This window comes from Lytechinus variegatus, chromosome 18 (assembly GCF_018143015.1).
Source record: "Lytechinus variegatus isolate NC3 chromosome 18, Lvar_3.0, whole genome shotgun sequence".
Lineage (NCBI taxonomy): Eukaryota > Metazoa > Echinodermata > Echinoidea > Temnopleuroida > Toxopneustidae > Lytechinus > Lytechinus variegatus.
In genome coordinates this window covers 14,184,012-14,206,699 of record NC_054757.1, presented here as the reverse complement: position 1 = coordinate 14,206,699, position 22,688 = coordinate 14,184,012, and the positions used below count along the sequence as shown (strand labels likewise).

General features: G+C 35.9%; 2 protein-coding genes across 6 annotated transcripts in view; both read left to right on the top strand.

The window, feature by feature from the left end:
• LOC121431617 (putative mediator of RNA polymerase II transcription subunit 26) overlaps positions 1-10,594 on the top strand; it is a 34,652-nt gene extending 24,058 nt beyond the window's left edge. For 2 of the 5 annotated variants that reach the window (XM_041629196.1, XM_041629195.1), the window contains exons 5-6: positions 7,874-8,860; positions 9,170-10,594. In XM_041629196.1, the coding sequence (XP_041485130.1) occupies positions 7,874-8,860; positions 9,170-10,096 (1,914 nt within the window). In that variant the 3' untranslated portion in view covers positions 10,097-10,594. Of the gene's footprint in view, positions 1-124; positions 286-1,184; positions 1,382-3,128; positions 3,298-7,873; positions 8,861-9,169 lie in introns of those variants that run through there. The other 3 variants (XM_041629197.1, XM_041629199.1, XM_041629198.1) reach the window with 3 other exon arrangements.
• LOC121431619 lies at positions 10,140-16,117 on the top strand. Its single transcript, XM_041629200.1, has 2 exons — positions 10,140-10,227; positions 13,290-16,117. The coding sequence occupies exons 1-2, from the start codon at positions 10,189-10,191 to the stop codon at positions 15,042-15,044; spliced, it is 1,794 nt and encodes a 597-aa protein (XP_041485134.1). The 5' UTR covers positions 10,140-10,188; the 3' UTR covers positions 15,045-16,117.
• Positions 16,118-22,688: the final 6,571 nt, after the last annotated feature.

Below are 22,688 nucleotides of genomic sequence, written 5' to 3'. Positions count from 1 at the left end.
TCAATTTTCTGAAGTACTGGCCTTGACTTCATCCCTGGTCTTTGAGTATCAGAAATTCAAGTTCCATCTAGTTTTTGTTATCAAATGATGTAGTGTAAAGAGAAGACTGTGTTTTTTTCTGCAGAGTTCCAATACAGAGACAAAGCAGTATCATGAGTGGAAAGATGAGAAGGCGCCGCCGCAGTGATTGTCCCATCTGTGAAGGCAAAAATTATACAAGTTTATCAAACCATCTATTAACAGTTCATGGGATGGGCAAAGAAGAGATACAAACAACTATAAAAGGTTATAACCAGTGCTTTTTACAATCACACTTAGATTAGATGAACATATTGAAGAAAAGATACTACAAGTAATACATTATATTTGATTGTTTTATTATAAGATCATTTTATTTATTAATTAACACGATATATAACTGTTAGGGTTTTGTACATTATTATTGTATTTCTCATTTGTAGATCTTTTTTTTTGTAATATGAATTGAGAGGGTGTCATTAAGTAATTTTAGTATTCATGGTAAATCATCATAATTTTTATATTTTCTTTTATTAAAGGAAGTAGTGTCTTGTACTAGATAGTATTTCCTATATCGGAAACCCTTCATGAATTTGTGGAGGAGCCGTGGTGTAGTGGTTCTGACTCTCGCCTTGTAAACAGAGGGTCGTGTGTTCGAATCCCACCGCGGTCTGGCGTCCTTTGGCAAGGCGTTAATCCACACTTTGCCACTCTCGACCCAGGTGCTAAATGGGTACCCGGTAGGATGTGAAAGTCATTGTAGCTTGTCCAGTATTGTGTGCGTCTCACAGGCGACTGACTGGAATACTCCCCAGGGAGTGGAGGATGTGCACACATTGTGTGCGGGAATGACTGATTGAATCCGATGACCGGGGTAATAATATATCTGTAAAGCGCTTAGAAACGTCGTTCCGATGGATTAAGCGCTATATAAAAGCGGATTATTATTATTATTTGAATTTACTAGTAATGTGGTCAGGGTATAAAAGAACAGGATGCCATGGTCCAGTGGTTCTGACTTTCAATCAGACGGTCGTTGGTTTGAATCTCAGCTGTGGAATGTTTTCCTTCATCAAGAAATATAACCACACTGTACTGTAATGGAACTGCAAATTGTTTTGTGTTTTGTTTTTACAAAAATGCATCACTGTCTGATTATTTTGCAGATCTAAAGGAAAAAAAGGGTCAATGCTCTGCGCACCTAGAACTACAGGTTTGGGAGGAATCATTCCTTTAGCTTTGACAGTGAGGATGAAGATTAAAATGCATCAGGAATTGCATCCCAGTATTAGGTACATTGCTCAACCTTCTAGCAGGGGCTCTTGAAAAAAAAAATGTACAAGGACCACAATGCTCTATTCAGGTATGTTCACGATTTATGTATATTCATGTAATAATGATAATAACGGTATATTTAACCAGGGTAGCCACTTTAGTTCCGAAAACTCTTCTCCCAGCGGGCCCTGCTATTATTATTACCCGGCTAAGCTATGCTACCTATTCAGGTGCACACAGCTTTTTGAGGAATTACTTCCTGCCGGTACCCATTTACCTCACCTCGGTCAAGCACACTGTGGATGAATTCCTTGCTGAAGGAAATGCACAGTTGTGCTAAAAAAAACTTGGTGAACACCACCAAAAAATGCACTCCTCTATGCAGAGTGTTGAATGTAGACAGCAACACTAACATTTTCAGCAAGCCCAGAGAAGCAAACTTAATTGAATCTAATATTTTCTCACCTAACTTCACAAGGCAGAACTTTACACTTTTAATTGTGTTCCTTTTCTTGTGAGCTCCAATTACTTCTGAGCACCACTGCATACATTGTTTAAACATGCACTATACAAGTTTCCCTAGGACTTATTTGTACATTGTGCATTAATGGCACAAATGGAGAAGATGAACTTTACAGGAAATTGTTTTTTAAAAATAACCTGGGTCCCATAATTTTTGGTAATAAGTGCAATCACTTGTAGAATTCAGCCCTATGAAAACTTCTACGGTGCCCTGGCTATTATGAACTCTGAAGAAGATAATACCCCATGAAAGTAAAATTTAGCATAGTTTGTTCTACATCTAGTTGTAAATTTTGATCATTTTGCGTGAATGATTATGAATCACGAAACTTAAAATGAAACAATAGTAAATATTGTTTCGTTTTATTTGAAATTAATAAAAAACAAAAGAAAATATTTTACTGTTTGAAATGAAATCTGAAATATAAGTTCTCTGAAAATTCTTTACGCACATTTGATTGTGGGCTTGGTAGCCACTGTGCAGCATCAGATGGACGAAGCTCTAGACTTTAAATCATTGAATGCCAAACACGGTAGCGGCAACTCTCATCTCTTTATGTCCTTCGGTCTGATGTGGCCAGGGCTTGAACTTTTAACCTCTACCATCTGAGCCAACACATCAGTCACATAATATATTTATTTAATGAAAAGTCAGATATTTTCACAGAGCCATTGACTAGTATTCAAATCAGTGCCATTTGGACGAAGTCTTTCGTAAACCTAGGACTTCCATGCATTTGTGCATTTTCTTAGCGTTTCATGCATTAAATCCCCCAATTTTTTTTTTACTCACATTCATCATTTTGGAGATCTTCACAAACCATGAATAGCACAGAGTTTAATGAACAATGTGTATTATAAATAATAACAGTAATATTAATAGATAGCATTTAAAGTGTGCGCTCAATTTAGTTACCTATTCAGATGTACAGAACGAGGTACAGTGAGACATTTTCAGCATAATGCTTGTTTGATTTTTTCTCACTTTATTGGGGAGGACTTTCCCCTTTAAGGAGCAGCTTATGTTACATTATGAAGAAACATGTTGGTTGACTTACATTAAGTTGGGTTGGGGTAGTTGGCTATTGGCAGTAGCATTAGTTTCTTGATTAGTCAGTAACGGTTCAAAATGTGCTGTTCACTCACATGCATTTATTTCAAATCGAATAAAATAATTATCATATGGTAATCTTGGTGGTTATTTCTTTTGAGAAAATTTTGGTCATTCACAAATCTTAAAACATTACTGTTTATCTGCCTACATAGTTTGATTTTTCTTATGATGTTTCAACATTTTGTTTCCATTTCTCCAGAGTCCCCATAAAAAGGCATTCAAGCATTATTGAACCATCTGCCAAGCAAAGGAACAGACATGATCCTCCAATCTGCCCTGAACAGAAGTTTTCCTTGATAGAAAATCATTCCGAAAGCAAACATAGATTAATGATTGTGTTGGAGAGATCTCTAGGAGAATGAAACAAGGTAGTCCTTATTGCTATTGGCCCAAATTCACAAAGGTGATTTTGAAAACCCACGGTTGAGTCCATGGTTTATGCAGTTTTCCTGTATAAATTACGCTTAATTTAGCGCGTATCTGGTGCATGTGTAAACAAATGTCCAATGCTGATGCGCACTTTTGTCACAGTGCGCCAAATTGACGCCTGTTACCATGGTTAGGTATTTTATTTATGAGTCCACTGTTTGAAGAGTGGACTCATAAATGAAATAGCGTATCTAATCGTAATTATACAGGAAATCTGCATAAACCATGGACTCAACAGTGGGTTTTCAAACCCACCTTTGTGAATTCAGGCCATTATGTTGTTTATATTTTCTTTCTTGTTCTCTTCTGTACTTTAATTACCTTGGAAAATGAGACTTCAGTCGTGAATGGCTAAACTTTTAAAACGCACTATTCATTTGATTTTCTCTATTTTTATCCCTCTGGGGTTCCATTTCTCCAGCACTACTAACCATTGGTCTAATTGCCATTGTGCCTATTTATCATTTGTCAAGTGTCAAGTTAATACTTTAGTCACATTTGCTCTACGGCGACTGTATGGCGAGTCAAAAACAGCCTTTTTAACATTGTTTGTAATAGCTACATATATGTGGTTTGAATGAAAATGAATAAAAGGGCCGTTTTTGACTCGCTGTATGGCCGCCGTAGAGCAAATGTGACTGTATTGGCTTTATCCATTTTGTCTAATGTCCACTTGCCCGAACACCATTTAGTTTTGATGAACTCTGTATGAATCATTTGACAAGGTAAAATGTAATAAGTAGACAAAGGGGGAATAAGACCGATTGGGTTTAAGCCTACTGGTATGAGGCTATCTGAGAAATTTTCATACATCTTGCAGACCAGGGAAGGGTTTCATCAACATTTATGTCCGACAAGTTGTCAGATCTGACAACTTTCCCCGATTCTGATTGGCTGAGAGGTACTGTTGCTATGGTAATCGTCTGATAAAACAGGACTTGTCAGATAAAATCCTTTCATGAAACGCTCCCCAGAGCCCTGTCTTACAAAGAGTTATGATTGATCTGCTCGATCACAATTATGGAAAGCCAACCTCAAAATGCACGTTTGTGCAAAATGTTTTCTAGATGTGACATATACATTCATCATTTCCTTGAAAATTTGGTGTGGTCTTTATCTACAAAGGGCACTGCAATTTTCTGGTAGAAAAAATTATGACATGGATGGATTTCCATTCAGTTGAGTTTGATCAGATCAGTTGTAACTCTTTGTAATACGGGCACAGGTGAGTCATCTCTGCTTGGAAGTTCGTTCAGAGTGATTGTTGTGACCAACCAAAGGCATCAGATACTATTCATGTCACCCAGTTTGGGTAATGTCATGTGTATATTGTTGAGGATGATGGGGGCAAAGGTCATGTCAGGGGCAAAGGTCATGTCAGGGTCAAAAGGTCAAATTTTGTTTAACTTGCTCTCATACTTATTTCAGCATCAATTATGATCACACTTGGTACAAATGACCCTTGGGCAGGATGCTACATAACTTTTTAGAAGCACTTGCCATGACCGGCAAGTCAATTTTTTAATAGTTGGAATATACTTGCCAAGAAATCTATTTCACTTGCCCCCAAAAATCCTTGAAAAAAAGCTTTACCTCTTCAAAAAAAGTTTTGTGGTTTCATAAACCATTTACCTTTTTCTCTCCTTTGACATGAACTGATCTGTTTTTATCTTGCCTGCCATGACTAAAATTAGCGTCAATATCATATCGACCAGAATTTTGGTCATTCTACTGTGAGAATTTTGCTTGCCCAATTCGGGCAAGTTGTTTTGGTCTTTACTTCAAAACACTTGCCCTATTCTAACATTTACTTGTTCTGGGCAATCGGGCAAGTGCTTATGTAGCACCTTGCTCGAGTAATACAACATGTGTGTTCTGGAGGTCATCTATGGGTCAAATGATATGAGGCCATGTCCATCCTTTATTTTCAATTTTTTTAAACTTTCATTTCTTTCTGCATCAGATGTTTTTACACTTGAACAAATGACCCTTGGTATTGTCACATATGTTTTCATTAGGACAATAAGGTCAACAGTCATCTAGGGGTCAAAAGATCATATTTCATATTTTACTGATTGCAAATGCCTTAAAATGATCAACCTTTTAGTATGTCCGACCCCATTTTTATCAAGTCTTACATTACTTTATCAACTGACCAAGTCATGGTCCTTTGAGAACGTTACAGACTGTAAAAAGAACAAGAAATCAGAGACAGAAAATTTCATGAAGGTCCTACATATAGGGGGTCGGAGGTAGGTATTTCATGGCGCTTTAATACAAATATTTCTGAGCCCTGCTTTAGCACGGCTACCCTGATCGGGCATATTGCATATTGTATTTAATAAATTTTGGGTAGTAGTTTGACCTTCTTTGGCAGAAGAGCCTTTTATTGTATGTACTATCCCAGATGCACATGAACTTGCAGTGGTTTAAAGGACAAGTCCACCCCAACAAAAACTTGATTTGAATAAAAAGAGAAAAATTCAACAAGCATAACACTGAAAATTTCATCAAAATCGGATGTAAAATAAGAAAGTTATGGCATTTTAAAGTTTCGCTTATTTTCAACAAAATAGTTATATGAACGAGCCAGTTACATCCTAATGAGAGAGTTGATGACATCACTCACTCACTATTTCTTTTGTATTTTATTATATGAAATATGAAGTATTTTTATTTTCTCGTCATTGTCATGTGAAATGAAGTTTCATTCCTCCCTGAACACGTGGAATTCCATTATTTTAACATTTTGTGCTTCAGGCAAGGAGGTCCTAATCGTCAAATTCGTAAAAATTGAAATATTGTATAATTCAAACAATTAAAAACAAAAGAAATAGTGAGTGAGTGACATCATCGACTCTCTCATTTGGATGTATCTGGCTCGTTCATATACCTATTTTGTTAAAAATAAGCGAAACTTTGAAATGTCATAACTTTCTTGTTTTACATTTTACATTTTGATGAAATTTTCAGCATTGTGCTTGTCGAATTTTTGTCTATTGATTCAAATCAACATTTTTCTGAGGTGGACTTGACCTTTAAGTATCGGGAAGTATGAGCAACATGTTTGTAGTATACACTTCAAACCTTGATGATGTACATCATTCTATTCACATTTGAATATTTGTCATTAAAAAATACGAGAGAGCTGAGATCAAGTTTTTCATTGTCTTTTTTTTATTTTGCCATCCTCCTGTTGTAATATTGATGGTTGAGATAATGAAAGAAAATATATAACCTTGAAAATCAGCTCTGAGTTTGTTTGACTTGCACAATGGGGTGAGTTTGGACAACTTTTATTTCCCAGAAACATTCATGTGTGATGTAATGGGGAGTGTGTGAGTTATGATAGAGAGATGAATATTATCGAGGGATGTCTTTCCTAAGATGTGTGGAAAAAATAAAACCATTTTGTTTGGTGGCACTATTTATGGATTAAATAACACGTTACAGATTGTTGGAAAGTAATGTCACAGGTATCGTTTTCAACAATTCAAACATGGAACAAGAGTTGACCTTAAACGGATCCTTGGGGTTCATCACAGACATGCAGTTGCATTGATAATTTGAAATCTCTAATCAATCGATCACCATATAGTGTTCTTTTATTCAAATTTATTGAAACACAGACCACTTCAATACGTTTTCTCTTGCACCTTTGAGAGAAATATGCAATTTTGACAAGTGCGTAGAACTACAAGATGAGTCCAGTATTGATTATAGATGATTTGTTCACTTGATAGAGATCAGAGTCTTATGTTTCCATTATTCTACAAAAGATTATATTACTTGGTGTGTAAGCATTAGATTCATCAGAAAGACCTTCAAAAGAATGAGATTTATGAGAAACTATGTGACAATTTCATGTCACGAAGTTAAGACTGCTCCTACACCAATGAATTGCTTTGGAGAGTTTTAATTATCCTGCTGAAAAAAAAACACAGTATCATAGTGCGCTAACCAATTGAAGTATGTGCGGATATGATCCACACTGTAGAAACCTCTACAGTGAGCGTTTACAGTATGTTCACGTTGTGAATTCTATGAAGATGTGATTTAACACTGTATCGCTGAAATATATAGAGCAGAGCTGCCAAGTAGTACAGATTTTCAGTATTTAGTACTGAAAAATGAGAATACTGATGGTTTCATGCAAAATACTGATTTCTCAAGTTCCAGTTTTATGTGTTGTCCTATGGTATTTCTTTGAAAATACTGATTTTCTCGCCAAAATACTGATTTTCAGCTTTGTGTCTTAAATGACAATTCAGAAAACTATTTATACTGGATGCTACACAGTAATGAAAACACTTTTCAGAAGATAAGTTAAAAATACTGAAATGTTCTTGTTCAGGTTAGCAGCTCTGATAGAGATGATTTCACATAGTGTTCCACACTGTGAACGCACCATGTTATTCCAGCATGGTTGTGTTTATCATGGTCCTTTTTCTTTATATTCAAAACCATTAACAGGATACCTCATAGGTCTTTTTTTCTCCCACTTGTCATCAACAGATTCATACCTCAAGCCAGGCAAGGAACATGGAAGACATATTCATGGATAAAGCGGCTTTCTCAGCTGACCAATCAAGTGGATTAGTATCACCACTGGGATCTTCTAAATCTTTATCTGTTGTGCTAAAAAAGCTAAGAATGCCGGGACCAACTGTTCCCTTGATTTCCCAAAGGTCACTTGCATCAGGACCATTTCAACAACAGTCTGGTGGATCTGTATCACATCCAGAATCTTCTAATTCATCAAATGATGATGTTCTTTGTAGGATGATGATTCCTGACCTGACAGATACTTCTACTTCAAACAATTCAGTCGAACAACAATCCATTAATTGCTATTCTGTTGGATCCGGACCATATCTAGGATCTTCAAAATTATTTGATGATCTTTGTAAGGTGCAAATATCAGAACCATCAGGTCCTTCTGCTTCAAGTGATTCAGTCAGAGCAGTGTCTATCAAATGCTTCTCTAGTGGATCTGTTTTTCAAAGATCTCCAGAAATGACTGTAGAACATCCAGATAAAGTGGAAATGCCAGAAATAATAGAGCTTACTGATGGTAAAGATTCCAATACACTGGGGCCTGCACAGATCAGTTCAAACCAAACGAAAGTTGTCTACAAGAAACCAAACAGAATGTGTCCATTTTGTTGTAAGCGATGTGGAGCTACACTTAAAAGGCATATACGTGCAGTACATAAAAATGAGGAAAGGGTGAAAGAAGCTCTTAAGCTTCCAAGGAAGGAGCAGGCCATAGCATTTTCAATTTTTAGAAAAGAAGGCATTTTACTTTCAAAAACAGATAAAGTGAAAGAAAAACATCCAGCCTATAGAAGGTTGAGGAGAGCAAGGAAATCTGCCAAACTTACCATTTGTGGAATCTGCCAAGGCTTTTATTCAAAACAAACTCTTCGAATACATAAGAAGTACTGCAAAGGACTATCAACCTTGAGCAACAGGTTTGAGTACAGGAAAACTAAAAGACAGGTAAGAATTCCAGATTCAGAAACTCTTTTTTATTTTCAAGCTTTGTTAGTTTCCCCTGGCTGTTTGAAAGACGAAGATTGTTGATCTTCCTGCCCTCCAAGTTGTTAACTGAATACTACCTTGATTTTGTTACAAGGTCTGGGACTGATAGTATTACACACTTCCAATATCGGACGACTTGTTCTACAGCTTGTGCGTGTGGTAAATTTGATGTGATGCCTCTCGTGATCATGATACGTGTTATGATCTTTTTTATATATTTTTCATCAGGCACTTATTGATCTTTCCTTTGACCCATATCATTTACAGATTCCCACATCAAAGAAGGCAACGAATGAAGATGCGCCACATGAAGAATCATCCCTATCGCCTTTCTGCTTGACGGGATCGCTGTCAAGTTTACCTGTATTGTCAAGAGATGACGTTCCACAAAGGCTGACAATGCAAGAACTGATGATTCCTTCTACTTCCAACCAGTCAAGTGGAACAGGTCCCATTCAACAGTATTCTATTGGAGCTGTAGATCCAGTTCCTTCATCTTCAAATGACTTGGCCAGATCAATGTCTTGGAAGCACTGTTCTAAGAGATTTGCTTCATCAGGTTCTCCTGAAATGCCACATGGACATCCAGTCATGGTGGAAATGTCAGAACTGATAGATCCCTCTATTTCCCAAGAGACACTCGCACCAGGATCAATTCAGTATCATTCTGTTGGATCCGAATCGTATGAAGGTTCTTGTCAATCATCAAATGATAATATTGTTCATCGGATGCCAATTTCAGAAATTACAGCTCCTTTTACTTCAAATAATCCATTCGAACCACAATCCATCAAGCACTTTTCTAGTAGATCTGTTTCTCTTGGGTCTCCTAAAATGGCTCTGGAACATCCAAATAAGGTGGAAATGCCAGAAGTAATAGATCTCTCGGATGATACGGAGTCCGACACACCAGGGCCTGCACAGATCAGTTCAAACCAAAAGAATGTTGTCTACAAGAAACCAAACAGAATGTGTCCATTTTGTTGTAAGCGATGTGGAGCTACACTTAAGAGGCATATACGTGCAGTACATAAAAATGAGGAAAGGGTGAAAGAAGCTCTTAAGCTGCCCAAAAAGGAGCAGGCCAAAGCATTCTCCCTTTTTAGAACAGAAGGCATTTTCCTGTCCAACACGATTAAAGAGAAAGAGAAACAGCGTATGAAAGGGAGAGAAGAAAGAAAACTTCTGAACTGACCATTTGTGGAATGTGTCAAGGCTTTTATTCTAAACAAAATATCCATAGTCATGAGAAGGTGTGCCAAGGATATTCATCCTTGTGGTGATTCATGGTCATCAGTGAAGGGAAAAAGAAAACACAGAAGGAGGTAAGAAGTCAAGCATAACAATCATTCCTGCTTTAGCAAAGAGTTACGATTGATCAGATAAATCGTAACTCTTTGTAAGGCATGGCCCTGAAGTGGAAGTGAGCAGATCAGAGCTGAAGGGTGAAAGATGAAAGCCCTTCTAAAGGCTTAGTAAAGAGTTAATGATGTGAATTATCCTCAAGCATCATCAAACGTTTGAGTGATCAGCATGACATGAAATCAATCTTAGTTGTATGTGAAATAACCTCTTGGAAATCTTGAAGAAAAAAATATAAATTGTCTGCATATTGATATAATTCTCTTACAAGATAACATATTTTATGTCACATATTTCCATGGCTTTTTCTAAATAAATTTTTTAAATGGATACAGACATGTATGAATTATGACTTCTTATTTTGTTTTGAATCCTCGTTGGGTGTATTTCACTGTTTATTTTGGCATTTCAAATACATGACATGTTGTGAACGGGCTCCTATCACAAAACTGAGCTTCCGATCACTGGTTCCCCATAAATACAATCTTGTTACCTCAATTTACTAACTGGTTCCCTATACTTAATGTCAACTTACCAACTAATTCCCAGTACATACTATCTTATTGCCTCAACTTAACAACTCATTCCCTATACTTACTATCTTGTTACTTCAACTTGCCAACTCATTCTCTTTACTTACTCTCTTAATTACCTCAACTTACCAACTCATTCTCTATACCTACTATCTTATTACCTCAACTTACCAACTCATTCCCTATACTTACTATCTTGTTACTTCAACTTGCCAACTCATTCTCTTTACTTACTCTCTTAATTACCTCAACTTACCAACTCATTCTCTATACCTACCATCTTATCTTGTTACCTTGACTAACCAACCCATTCCCTATACTTGTTACCTCGACCTATAAATTGAGAGAATTGGGTTTAACTCGAGAGAATGAGATAGTAAGTTAAGGGAACAAGTTAGTAAGTGAATTGAATGAGTCAAGGGGGCTACTTATAAGTTGAGGGAATGAGTTGGTAAGTCAAGGAAACTATTTGTGAATCATGAGAATGACTTCTAAGTTGGGTCAGGACTTGGTAAATCAAGGGAATGAGTTAAGTAACCTAAAAAAAAACCAAGTAATTTTACCTTATGTTACATTGGAAACAATTTAAAATGTAAACAGACCTGGTGGGTGTTTCATAAAGCTATTCGTAAGTTAAGAGCGACATTCAGAACGACTGGTGATCTTTTCTTGTAGTATATGGTATATTCATTGGCGACGGTTTAGCGAGTATGAAAGGATCACCAGTCGTTCTTAAAGTCGCTCTTAACTTACGAACAGCTTTATGAAACGGCCTCCTGGGGTCTGTAACACGAGGCTTAGCAATCATAACATTGTTTGCATGGACAACAATGTACAATTAATTGTGAAAATCAAGTGTATGATTAATCTCTTAGCTTTGTGTTCTGGGACCCTGGATTATATCTTTGATATTTCAAAAATGTTTGATATTTCAAATATGGTTCACCATATTAGTCCTGAAGTAATAGAGATGGAAATAGAATGGTGAGAAAGAGATAGGTGAGAGTGAAAGGTACATGTATCTTTCAGGAGATAAGGGTAAGTCGTTTAGGTAAATGCCACCTCAAAAACAAGTTGATTTGAATAAAAGGAAAAAATCAAATAGACATGCCGAAAATTTTGTCAATATTGAGTGAAAATAAAGTTATGACATATTAAAATTTTGCTTATTTTTCGCAAAATAGAAACATGCTTCGTTGTTTGATGTCATTGGTTCTATCATTTTGCAAACTGACCAGGATGTGCAAATAATTGTTTATGAAATTATGCAAAATTTGATTGCCATTACTATCTGATTTAATATCCAATTTAGATGAAATTTTCAGCAATGAGCTCATTTAATTTTTGTCTTTATATTCAAATTAAATTTTGTCGAGGAGAACTTCCTGTTAAAAGTGATGACTATGAACAGAAGATAAGATGAGTGTAGAAGACTTGGTGTGATGAGTAGATCCAGTCTGTGGAAATTAGATGGTTGAGATGGCCTGGCAGCAATGAGGGGGTGAGCAATGGAGTATACATGAGATGAGTCAAGAAGTCCTGGCAGCATTGAGTCGATGAGCAAAGGAGAGTAGATGAATGGATAATACCTAGCTGGCAGCCATGAGTGGCTGACCAGTTGAGAGTAGATGAGTTGAGAAGGCCTAGCTGGCAGCAATGAGTGGTTGAGCAATGGAGTATACATGAGATGAGTTGAGACGAGTCAAGAAGTCCTGGCAGCATTGAGTTGATGAGCAGATAGTAGATAAGATGAGTGGCTAATACATGTACCTAGCTGGCAGCCATGAGTGACTGACCAGTTGAGAGTAGATGAGTTGATAAGACCTAGCTGGCAGCAATGAGTGGTTGAGCAGTGAAGTCTACATGAGATGAGTCTATAAGTCCTGGCAGCATTGAGTTGATGAACAGAAGAGAGTAGATAAATAAGTTAAGATGAGTGGATAATACCTAACTGGCAGCCATGAGTGACTGACCAGTTGAGAGTAGATGAGTTGATAAGACCTAGCTGGCAGCAATGAGTGGTTGAGCAGTGAAGTCTACATGAGATGAGTCTATAAGTCCTGGCAGCATTGAGTTGATGAACAGAAGAGAGTAGATAAATAAGTTAAGATGAGTGGATAATACCTAACTGGCAGCCATGAGTGGTTGACCAGTTGAGAGTAGATGTGATGAGATGTCTGCCATCAGAAATGATGATGGACAATCAACCTTTCCCATGACAAAAGCACATGAAAAATGATTATTGTAATCTGATTTAAAACAAAGATTATCTTATAAGGTATATTGTCACCTATGATAATATTGAAAAGAATCTTGTAAAGTCCTGTAACAAAAGTGTCTGATGTTGCCTCATTTATCTGCATACTGCACCAATTTTTTATTGTCGATATGCTTGTTTTGTGTTTCTATTGCAGGGCAACTCAACTGAAGTCTTGTTTTTCTTTGACCAAATTAATAAATGCATTATTTGTTTTATTATTCCTTTTTCCTAGACATCATCAGTTGGGGAATCTTCTAACCATCTATCTACTAGTGAAGATCAAGCGAATTCAAGCCAAACAACTGTTTCATTGGCATTGGACTATCAAATAGTCATTCCATGCAATCATCACACATCCTCAGCTATGACTAAAACTCTATCAGCCACAACTGATAGTCATCTTTCAGCCAATGGTAGTCATACTTTATTCATGGACACCTACCAACCTTCTTCTCCTGAAGATGAAGCAAATGCTACAGTTTCATTGGCATCGGATCAAGATATCATTCCATCCAATCTCACAACTTCAACAATGACTGATAGTCACCCTCCAGCCAAGATTGGTCATGCTTTATCCATGGACCACTCCAACCAACCACCAACTCTTCTTGAAGATCAAGCCAATTCAAGCCAAACAACAGTTTCATTGGCATCAGATAATGGAGATATCAGTCCATCCAATCTCACAACTTCAACAATGACTGATAGTCACCCTCCAGCCAAGGTTGGTCATGCTCTTTCCATGGACCACTCCAATCAACCACCAACTCCTCTTGAAGCCAATTCAAGCCAAACAACAGTTTCATTGGCATCAGACAATGGAGATATCAGTCCATCCAGTCATCACACTGCCTCATCCAAGAATGACCTTCAAGCCAAGACTGATCACCTTCCAGCCAAGATTTATAATGAGCTTGCAACCAATGATACTCCTTTTGTAGAACCCTCTGGCCGATTAAATTATTGTCTATACTGCGAAGAGAAGCAACGTTATATCAAACGGCACTGTGAAAGGAAACACTGTGATGAACTTCTTGTTGCAGAAGCAATATCTTCCAAGATTACCAACCCTTTACACGCTGCATACATATGGGAACAGATTAGGAAGAGGGGGAATTTCCTTCACAATCAAGCTGTTCACAATGGTATAAAGCCCGATCTTATCGTGAAAAAAACGCGTGCCAAAGGAGATAAAATTCCTATCGATGAATTTGTACCTTGTGAATATTGTTTTGCATATGTCAAGGCAGCCTCGCTGCAGGAGCATAAACGTAAGTGCAAGAACACAACCAGTGATGGACCCGCAAGGTCAAGATCCCTTCCAGGAACAAAAGGGAAGCCACCAAAGAATACATGTATCAGATCGTCGGAGAGAATCAAAGCACTCAAAAGTTCAACACAGTCAAGTAGGATTCCCTGTAAATCATCAGAGTCAGTGAAAGACTATGAATGCAAAGTATCAGGTCAAGAGACTTCTCCCAAGAGAATTCGGAGGGTCAGAGGTTCTATCGTACCTTTGCAGAAAACAAACAGAGATGGAATCTCAAGGTCAAGATCACTTTCAGAAACAAAAAGGAGACCGCCAAAGAATAGAAGATCATCAGAGAGATTGAAAGAACTCGGACCTTCTACCACATCTACACAGTCAGCTCTGATTCCCTGCAAATTGTTTGAGTCAGTGAAAGCAAAGAAAAGCCAAATGTATTGTCTCTACTGTGAAAAACCGATTTATAGAGGAGTTAAAGATCATTGTGAGCGGAAACACTCCAGTGAAGTTCTAGTGGTAGAGGCAATGTCTTCCATGAAGACCAATCCTTCGCACTCGTGGCTCATCTGGGATCTGATTAAGCACAAGGGAAATTTCAGACATTATCAAGCTGTGCGCTATGGCATGAAGACCGTCCTCGTAGTGAAAGAAAACCCTGAGAAAGGAAAAGTTCCAATCACTGACATTGTGCTTTGTGTGGCAGACACGAAACAGACATGACAACTCCCACCCAATAGGCTTTATAAACTACTGCATCATATGCTCTTCCACAGTTTCCCAAATCTCTTTCTTCTGCCAACATCACAGGCATTTTACACAACACCAGGAGTCTGTCACCCAAAGCTTACAATTGATCTCACACTTTTTTTCATGTATGATTGTAACTTGTGGTTATTGCAGTCAGTCATAAAAAAATTGTTCTATGATCATTACTACGCTTTGTGTAACCGGGCTCAGGTGAGCACCCCTAGTAACAGTTCATCTGCCTGAAAATGTCACTCACATTGCTGGTCTCTGGACCTAGCATCTAGTTGCATGCATCAAGGAAAACTGACTCTTTAGGAGCATAAAGGAACGTTTATATATTGTAGCTATTGTAGGAAAGAAAAAAAGACTGGTCTACCAGATCAAAACCCCTTTCAGAAGCGTTGAAACTGCTGCCATTGATTGGGAAGTCATCAGACTGAGAGATTGAAGATGGTCAGAGGAGCAACATAATCTCCACTGTGAAGTATACTCCTCTTCAAGTCAATAGATCAGTGAAAACTATTATCAGGGACTTCTCGAAACTGATGGGTACAGATTCAAGAACACAATAATTGGAGGTCTTTGTCGAAAATTGGTGAACAAGAACAGCAGTTTTGTCCTCAGTTAGTTTTGGAGCCGACGGGAAATTGCAAATATATTATTTGTCTATAGTCCAGAACAAAACTGCTATTTTGATTCACTACTTTTATACTAAGACATATTGGTTGTGTTTTGTCCTGAAGGGCATTCGACAATACATTACATTATCTATGTTCTTGAATCCGTTGTGTGTAGTGGAAGCAAAATTCGCTAATACCGTACGAATCAAGCAATATGTCAAAAGAAGATTAATGAGAGCAATTGACTTCAGGAGAAATTGTGGTTTATATCCTGCTTGGTCTATAAGCAGTTGGTCTACTTCTCAGAAAGTCTAATACCAAATGCACCAAACCCATTGGCCCGTATTCTGAAGTCGGGTTTGAATTAAACTCAGGTTTAAAGTTGTGGTTTAAGTATGGATAGCCAATTGTTACATAAATCACTAAGGGTAGAGACATCATATTTCAGCTCATTTGGCTCTCAAATCATTCATACAGTTGTAATTGTCTAGGAAGTATAAATAGATGATTGTCTTCACCATCGATGAATCAGGAAAGAGCACAGTAAACATAAGAAACATACAACTTAATAAAAAAATATAACACTTTTGGCTTCCCACAATTTTAGCACAGAGTTAGACCATGGTCTAAGTTAAACCTGACTTCAGAATACCTCTATTCTACACTTGGTCTAATACCCACGTATTCTAATTCTCATTTCATCTTCTTGCCAGATGGTCCAATTTTCACTTCGTATTTTGCATGTCACATGGAAATTTTGTTCATGAACAGTTCATCAAACCTTATAGACTAAATGGTGTGAGACAAAGTTAATTTTAGACAAAGTGTGTATTGCTTAACTGGAAATTAAAAAAATAATTGACGGGCTAAATGCCAATTAGATCAAATGGTTAGTAGATATATTATAGACAAATTACAATGAGACATTGTGGGATAAGACCATCTGAAAATACACGAAGTGGGTATAGACCGATCTTTAAGTAACAATCCTAGTCATATCAAAGCTAGAGGGTGGCAGTTGCCAGAATTAGCAAAGATAATATCTATTGTGTTTATTTGTATATATGTTTGTATATATCTACATTTCTTACAATTAAAGGTTCATAGATATGAATATATGACTAACAACGGACTGAAATGATCGAGATTAGGTTTGGGATATGCATTATAGAGATGACTGCCTTCTTAAGATTAAGGCCAAGTACAGCCAGATAGCAAACTGATTTTCCAAGTATATGTATATATAAGATCAGCATTTTTCTTTTACTTAAATATCGTCGCACGCACCACGAACTGTCCTCTGTGCGCACTTCGATGCGAAAGTTACTTTTGCAGAAAACGCATTTAAAGAAAAGTTTTTTTTAAACCAGCAATAAGTGCACCTACAAGAGAGCAAAATATTTACCAGTGTCTTCGTTAAAAAGTTCAGGTTCCAAAGTTTCACCCCGTATCTTTATATTTTCTTGAAGTTAATTATTTACGCCACAATGGGCAACGAAACAGAGAGGACGGTTCGTGGAATAGATACAGTGCGCTTAAATTTCGCATCGAAGTGTGCAGAGAGGACGGTTCGTGGTGCGTGCGATGATATGGTATCAAAGAACTTGTATAGACTCTTTTAAAGCTGAAGGGGAATGAACCTTGATATTTATTTTTTTTATTCATATAAAATATATTTTCTTCCATGTTATAATGAATTTTCATTAAAATTTGGTATACAAAATCAATTCGTTATTAAGAATATAAATATCATATATAAGTTAATATTGAATTCCCTAAAAGCAAAAAGCAAACTCCTTATTCATCATGTAAAATGTCATTGTAATCAATTATTTACTTCATTTGATGCTGAAGGGGAATGAATGTTGATATTTCTCTTTTTTTATTCATATAAAATTTTTATTCCATTACACAAATTTGATTTTGTGAATTTACATTGAATTTTTACAAAATCATTTTGTTATTGAGAATATAACATTTATAAGTTAATTATTGAAGTCCCTAAAAAGCAAACTCCTTATGTAAAATATTGTTATTAATTATTCATTTCAATTTGAGGCTGAAGGGGAATGAACCTTGATATTTCTCTTATTTTTAATCTTATAAAAAAATTTATTCCATTTCACAAATTTGATTTTGTTAATTTACATTAGATTTATACAAATTAATTTTGTCATTAAGAATATAGATATTATATACAAGTTATGTATATGAAGTGCCTAAAAGCAAACTCCTTATCTTATAAAATGTCATTGCAATTTATTATTCATTTCAAATTGAAGCTGAAGGGGAATGAACCTTGATATTTCTCTCTTTTTTTAATCATATAAAATTTTTATTCCATTTCACAAATTTGATTTTGTTAATTTACATTAGATTTATACAAAATGATTTTGTCATTAAGAATATAGATATTATATATACAAGTTATGTTTATGAAGTCCCTAAAAGCAAACTCCTTATATAAAATGTCATTGCAATTTATTATTCATTTCAAATTGAAGCTGAAGGGGAATGAACCTTGATATTTCTCTCTTTTTTAATCATATAGAATTTTTATTCGATTTCACAAATTTGATTTTGTTAATTTACATAAGTATACAAAATGATTTTGTCATGAAGAATATAGATATTATATACAAGTTATGTTCTTGTGGCAGGATGTGCCTGTCAAAGAAAAGAAGAAGGCTAGAAAAGGGGCAGGGAGAAGGCCTGAGGAGAAGGCAAGGAACAAAAATCAAGAGAGGGAGAAGTGAGTACAAGAAAGGCATGAATTACTGAGCAAATAATGTACAACATATGTATGATTAGAAAAAAAGGGAACAAAAATTGCACATAGATTATTTTGTCTTGTTGACTTAAAGTCAAGTTCATATTGTTATCTTGACCTAAAGTAAAAAAGAGTAGGCCTATAACATATGAAAATATTCTTACATAGGATGGCAAAAGCTTTTCTTTTTTTCAGTTCATATATACTTGAAACCAGTTGTTGAAAAGGATTCTTTTGTGTATTCCAGAAGAGTTTGAGCCAGTATAATGGATGCTGTGTTGGAAGGTATATGTTTCGGAAGTTATTTGATCGGGTATCAAAATGATGTATATTTAATACATGCATAAAAAATAACATTTTTGTGTGAAATTGCAGAACTTAAACGTATAGAAAATCACATTGCTGAAGTTTATTGGTTATTTTCGTGTCAGTGGTTTCAGGGAATGAAATAAAGTTTTGTCAGTTAATGGTATGTTGTTGTCTGTAGAAATGGCATTGTTTTATTTTTTGAAGGGAAAATATTTTTTTAAAGATGGCTTTGGAATGTGTTATTCGAGACCAAATTATTATGATTAAAATATGGCAGGATTAAAGAGTTATACAATGTCAGTACAAAAGGCATAATGTTGTTTATTTAAATAAATAAACATTTCATATTGACTGGATATTATAATTGCATATAGAAACAAACACTATTATTAAGTTCTTTGTTTTAATAAGTAATGCATCTAAACATTCATTGCCATTTTATACCGATTTTAGTTTTGTATATTTGTAAACCTCGACTGGTGAGAAGAGCTGGATAACAGAAACTATTGTTTTAGTCATCCTCAGGCACTAGTCGGTGGTAACTTCTTTCTCTTGTACATATTCTTGTTGATTTTTGAAATAAAATAGATAGATAGAGGCAGTTTAAGGAAGCTTGCTTTTTCAATGAATTATTCCAATATATTTTGCTACTTCATTCTCAATTTCATTTATGTCATGTATCCATGTTAAATTACTGTTGACACCTTGTATTTCCAACTCTGAATAATCTGGCTGTTAAGCTTATTTCTACATGATTAAATTCGATATGGTTGTAGAGTTACAAAATACACTCTCATTGCATTGTTTTATGATTAATTGTAAAGTTGTTTGCACGGAACCATTTGCAGACATTTGTCACTTCAATAATCCCATTGCATTGTTTTATGATAAATTGTAAGATTGCGCAGAACCATTTGCAGATGTTTGTCACTTTAGTATGAAAGTCGAATGCAACTGATAAAGATTTTCATCAGAATGAACAATATTTGTATAGTTGGCATAAGCCAGCCATACATGATAAAAGAAAGGTTTGGCAAACAATGTATGCAGTTCAGTGATTAATAAAATAAACTAAAGTTGGCCAAATAATTACCCTTGTGGTACTCCACATGTAGGCCTACATGTAATTAAACATAGTGCACAAGTTTTTATCTCCGTGGGGGCCAGTCAAATGTATTGTTGTACACATGCGTGACCAAATTATTTTCAAACACCCCCAATCAAGTTTTTCTGTGTGTGCAAAATAACCCCCTAAACAAGTTTTTCGCTGGCTTCATTTACATATTTTGGCCCCTTAACAAGTTGTCGCTGAAAGTTATGATATTTTAAAGTTCTGCTTATTTTTCACAACTTAAACAGTGATATGCACAATTCATTGGCATGCAATTGAGATCAGAGGAAGGTATCCTTCACTCACTATTTCTTTCGATTTTTATTGTATGAATTATAATATTGTCCATATTTCACATATTTGACAATACTAGGACCAGTAGTGGACCGTGACCCGGAGGAGACAAAGCATTGGGGGGGGGGGCACTGCATTGTTTGTGAACAATGCCGTGCCCCCCGCCCCCCCCCCAATGCTTTGTCTCCTCGGGATCACGGTCCGCCACTGACTAGGACCAACTTGACTGAACCAAACAATTATTCCACATGTTCAGGGAAGAATTAATCGTTGTTTCACTTGACAATGAGAAGAAAATTAGTATATTTCATACAATAAAAACAAACGAAATAATAACTGTTTTGTGAAATTAAGCAAAAGTTTAAAATGTCCACTTTTTTATTTTACATCCGATTTTGATGAAATTTTCAGTGTTATGCTTGTTGGATTTGTCTCTTTCTATTCAAATCAACATTTTGTTGGGGTGAACTTGTCTAATGAAATATAGCATGGAAGTGAAAGAATGAATAAAAGTAGAAAGGAATGAATAAAGAAACGATCAAATGAATAAATCAGTAGATTAATCAACCAAAGAATTAATTAATCAAAACATATGTTGTCAATCATAGCGATCTCTGGTAACAGGATTTTCAGAATACATGTAATGAAAATCTATAGAGATATATACCCGGGGGCCACTTCCAGGGTGACCAGATTTCACAAAATGAAATACGGGACAATTGACAAAATTAGAGATCAACAAAAAAGGCAACAAAACTGTTAGACTTGTAAAAAATATATATAAAGAATTGGGAGGGTGAACGAAAGAATGAAGGAGAGAAAGAAAAGAGATAAATTGAGAAGAAAGAAATTGTGAAGGGAATTAAAATGAAGGAGAAATAAAAGAAAGTTAGAATAAAAGAAGGATGAAAGAAAGAATAAAAGAGAGAAAGAGGTTTCCGTCATTCTTTGATTTGAATATAGAAAGAAAGAAAAAGAAATGGAAGATGAATAAATGTGTGAAAGACAAAATAAAGGAAAGGAAATAAAAGAAAGTAAGAATAAAGGAAAGAAAAATGTTTCCTTCATTTTTTGAAAAAAAACAAAGAAAGAAGAAAAACAGGAAGCGAGGGAAGGAAGGAGTTAAGAATAAGGGAAAAGAATTAGAAAAAAATGAAAGAAAAGGGGAAACTAAGAGAGGGAGGAAAGAATGAAAAAAAATAATGGAAGGAGAGAAAGAAAGAAAAGCAGAGGTAAGGAGAAGGAAACAAAGAATAATAATAGATGCTTATATAGCGCATAATATTCGACAGAATCTCTATGCGCTTTACAAAAGAGGCAATTAAGTCTAATAAATGTATACTGAAAATAAAATACTAAATGAAAAATTAAAACATAGTACATGGTGCTTTTCCTAAACAAAATAATCTAACATGAGAACAAGTATGTTTTTAAAGATTACTGAAAGATGGTAGGTAAGAGAAAGGAGGAAGAAAGAAAAATGAACACAGAGAGAAAGGATCAGGAAAGACTTAGGAAATAAAGATAGAACAAAAAAAGGCAAGCAGGAAGGATAGGAGGATGAAAAAAGAATTAGAAAGAAAAAAGGAAGAGTTCAAACTTCAAGCAAACAAAAACGATCCAATCATCTAACAAAAATCACAACATTTGGTGTTTTTCAAATATATTATTGAAATTTTAAAAGCTAAAATGGAATAAAATTTCAAAGTGAAACATTGTCAACTTAAAAATGAGATGAATCATTGCAGCATCACAACAATTAAGACTCGATCAAATCGAAAGCTGACACAACCAGATCTAGTTTTGAAAACTCAATCACTTGTTCCTCCGATTACATCTCCAAATCAGTAATCTAAGAATCCATAATATAATTATACAAATTTCCCGCCGATTATGTGATTATTTTGGTGTAAAAACTGTTTATCAAAATTGTTTGCACCATTGAGAATCTGCTCCGATCCCACTTGCCTAGATAGTAGCCTGCCTCACACGGGCAGGAGGCCAGTTCGTTTGCAATGTATTGGGTTCAATTAGCAAGAAAATCACCGCAAAACTTGCAAAAGTTTACAGTTATCGATTTCATTGTTGTCTCTGCTTCGGATCTGTTGGTTATTTGATGAAAATTCGTCACTTTTAAATGTATTAACTACATTTTGTTCAATATTCTCAAATACGGGACAAATAGGCGTCACGGGAAGGGTTTGTCGGGACGCCGGGACAAAGGAGCAAAATACGGGACGATCCCGGGAAATACGGGACGTCTGGTCACCCTGGCCACTTCCATTCACGAGTGGATACCATGCACGACCATGGGGTCTCGAAAAGCACCCTAAACACGTAATTTCCATATTCTGAAAATGCACCCCTTAGCAAGTATTGGCGTGTGAAACCCTACCCTTAACCACTTGTTCACTGCTACCATCCTGCCTGTGGAGAATCTACAGGTAGGACTGGTATGCCAAGGTTGTACAGAGCACACACTTTAAAAAATCATTTAAATATCACTTTTGTGA

Coding starts and splice junctions, on each gene's coding strand:
- LOC121431619 (XM_041629200.1), top strand. CDS start 10,189: ATGGTCATCAGTGAAGGGAAAAAGAAAACACAGAAGGAG. Junction 10,228..13,289: donor AAAAGAAAACACAGAAGGAG/GTAAGAAGTCAA, acceptor CCTTTTTCCTAG/ACATCATCAGTTGGGGAATC.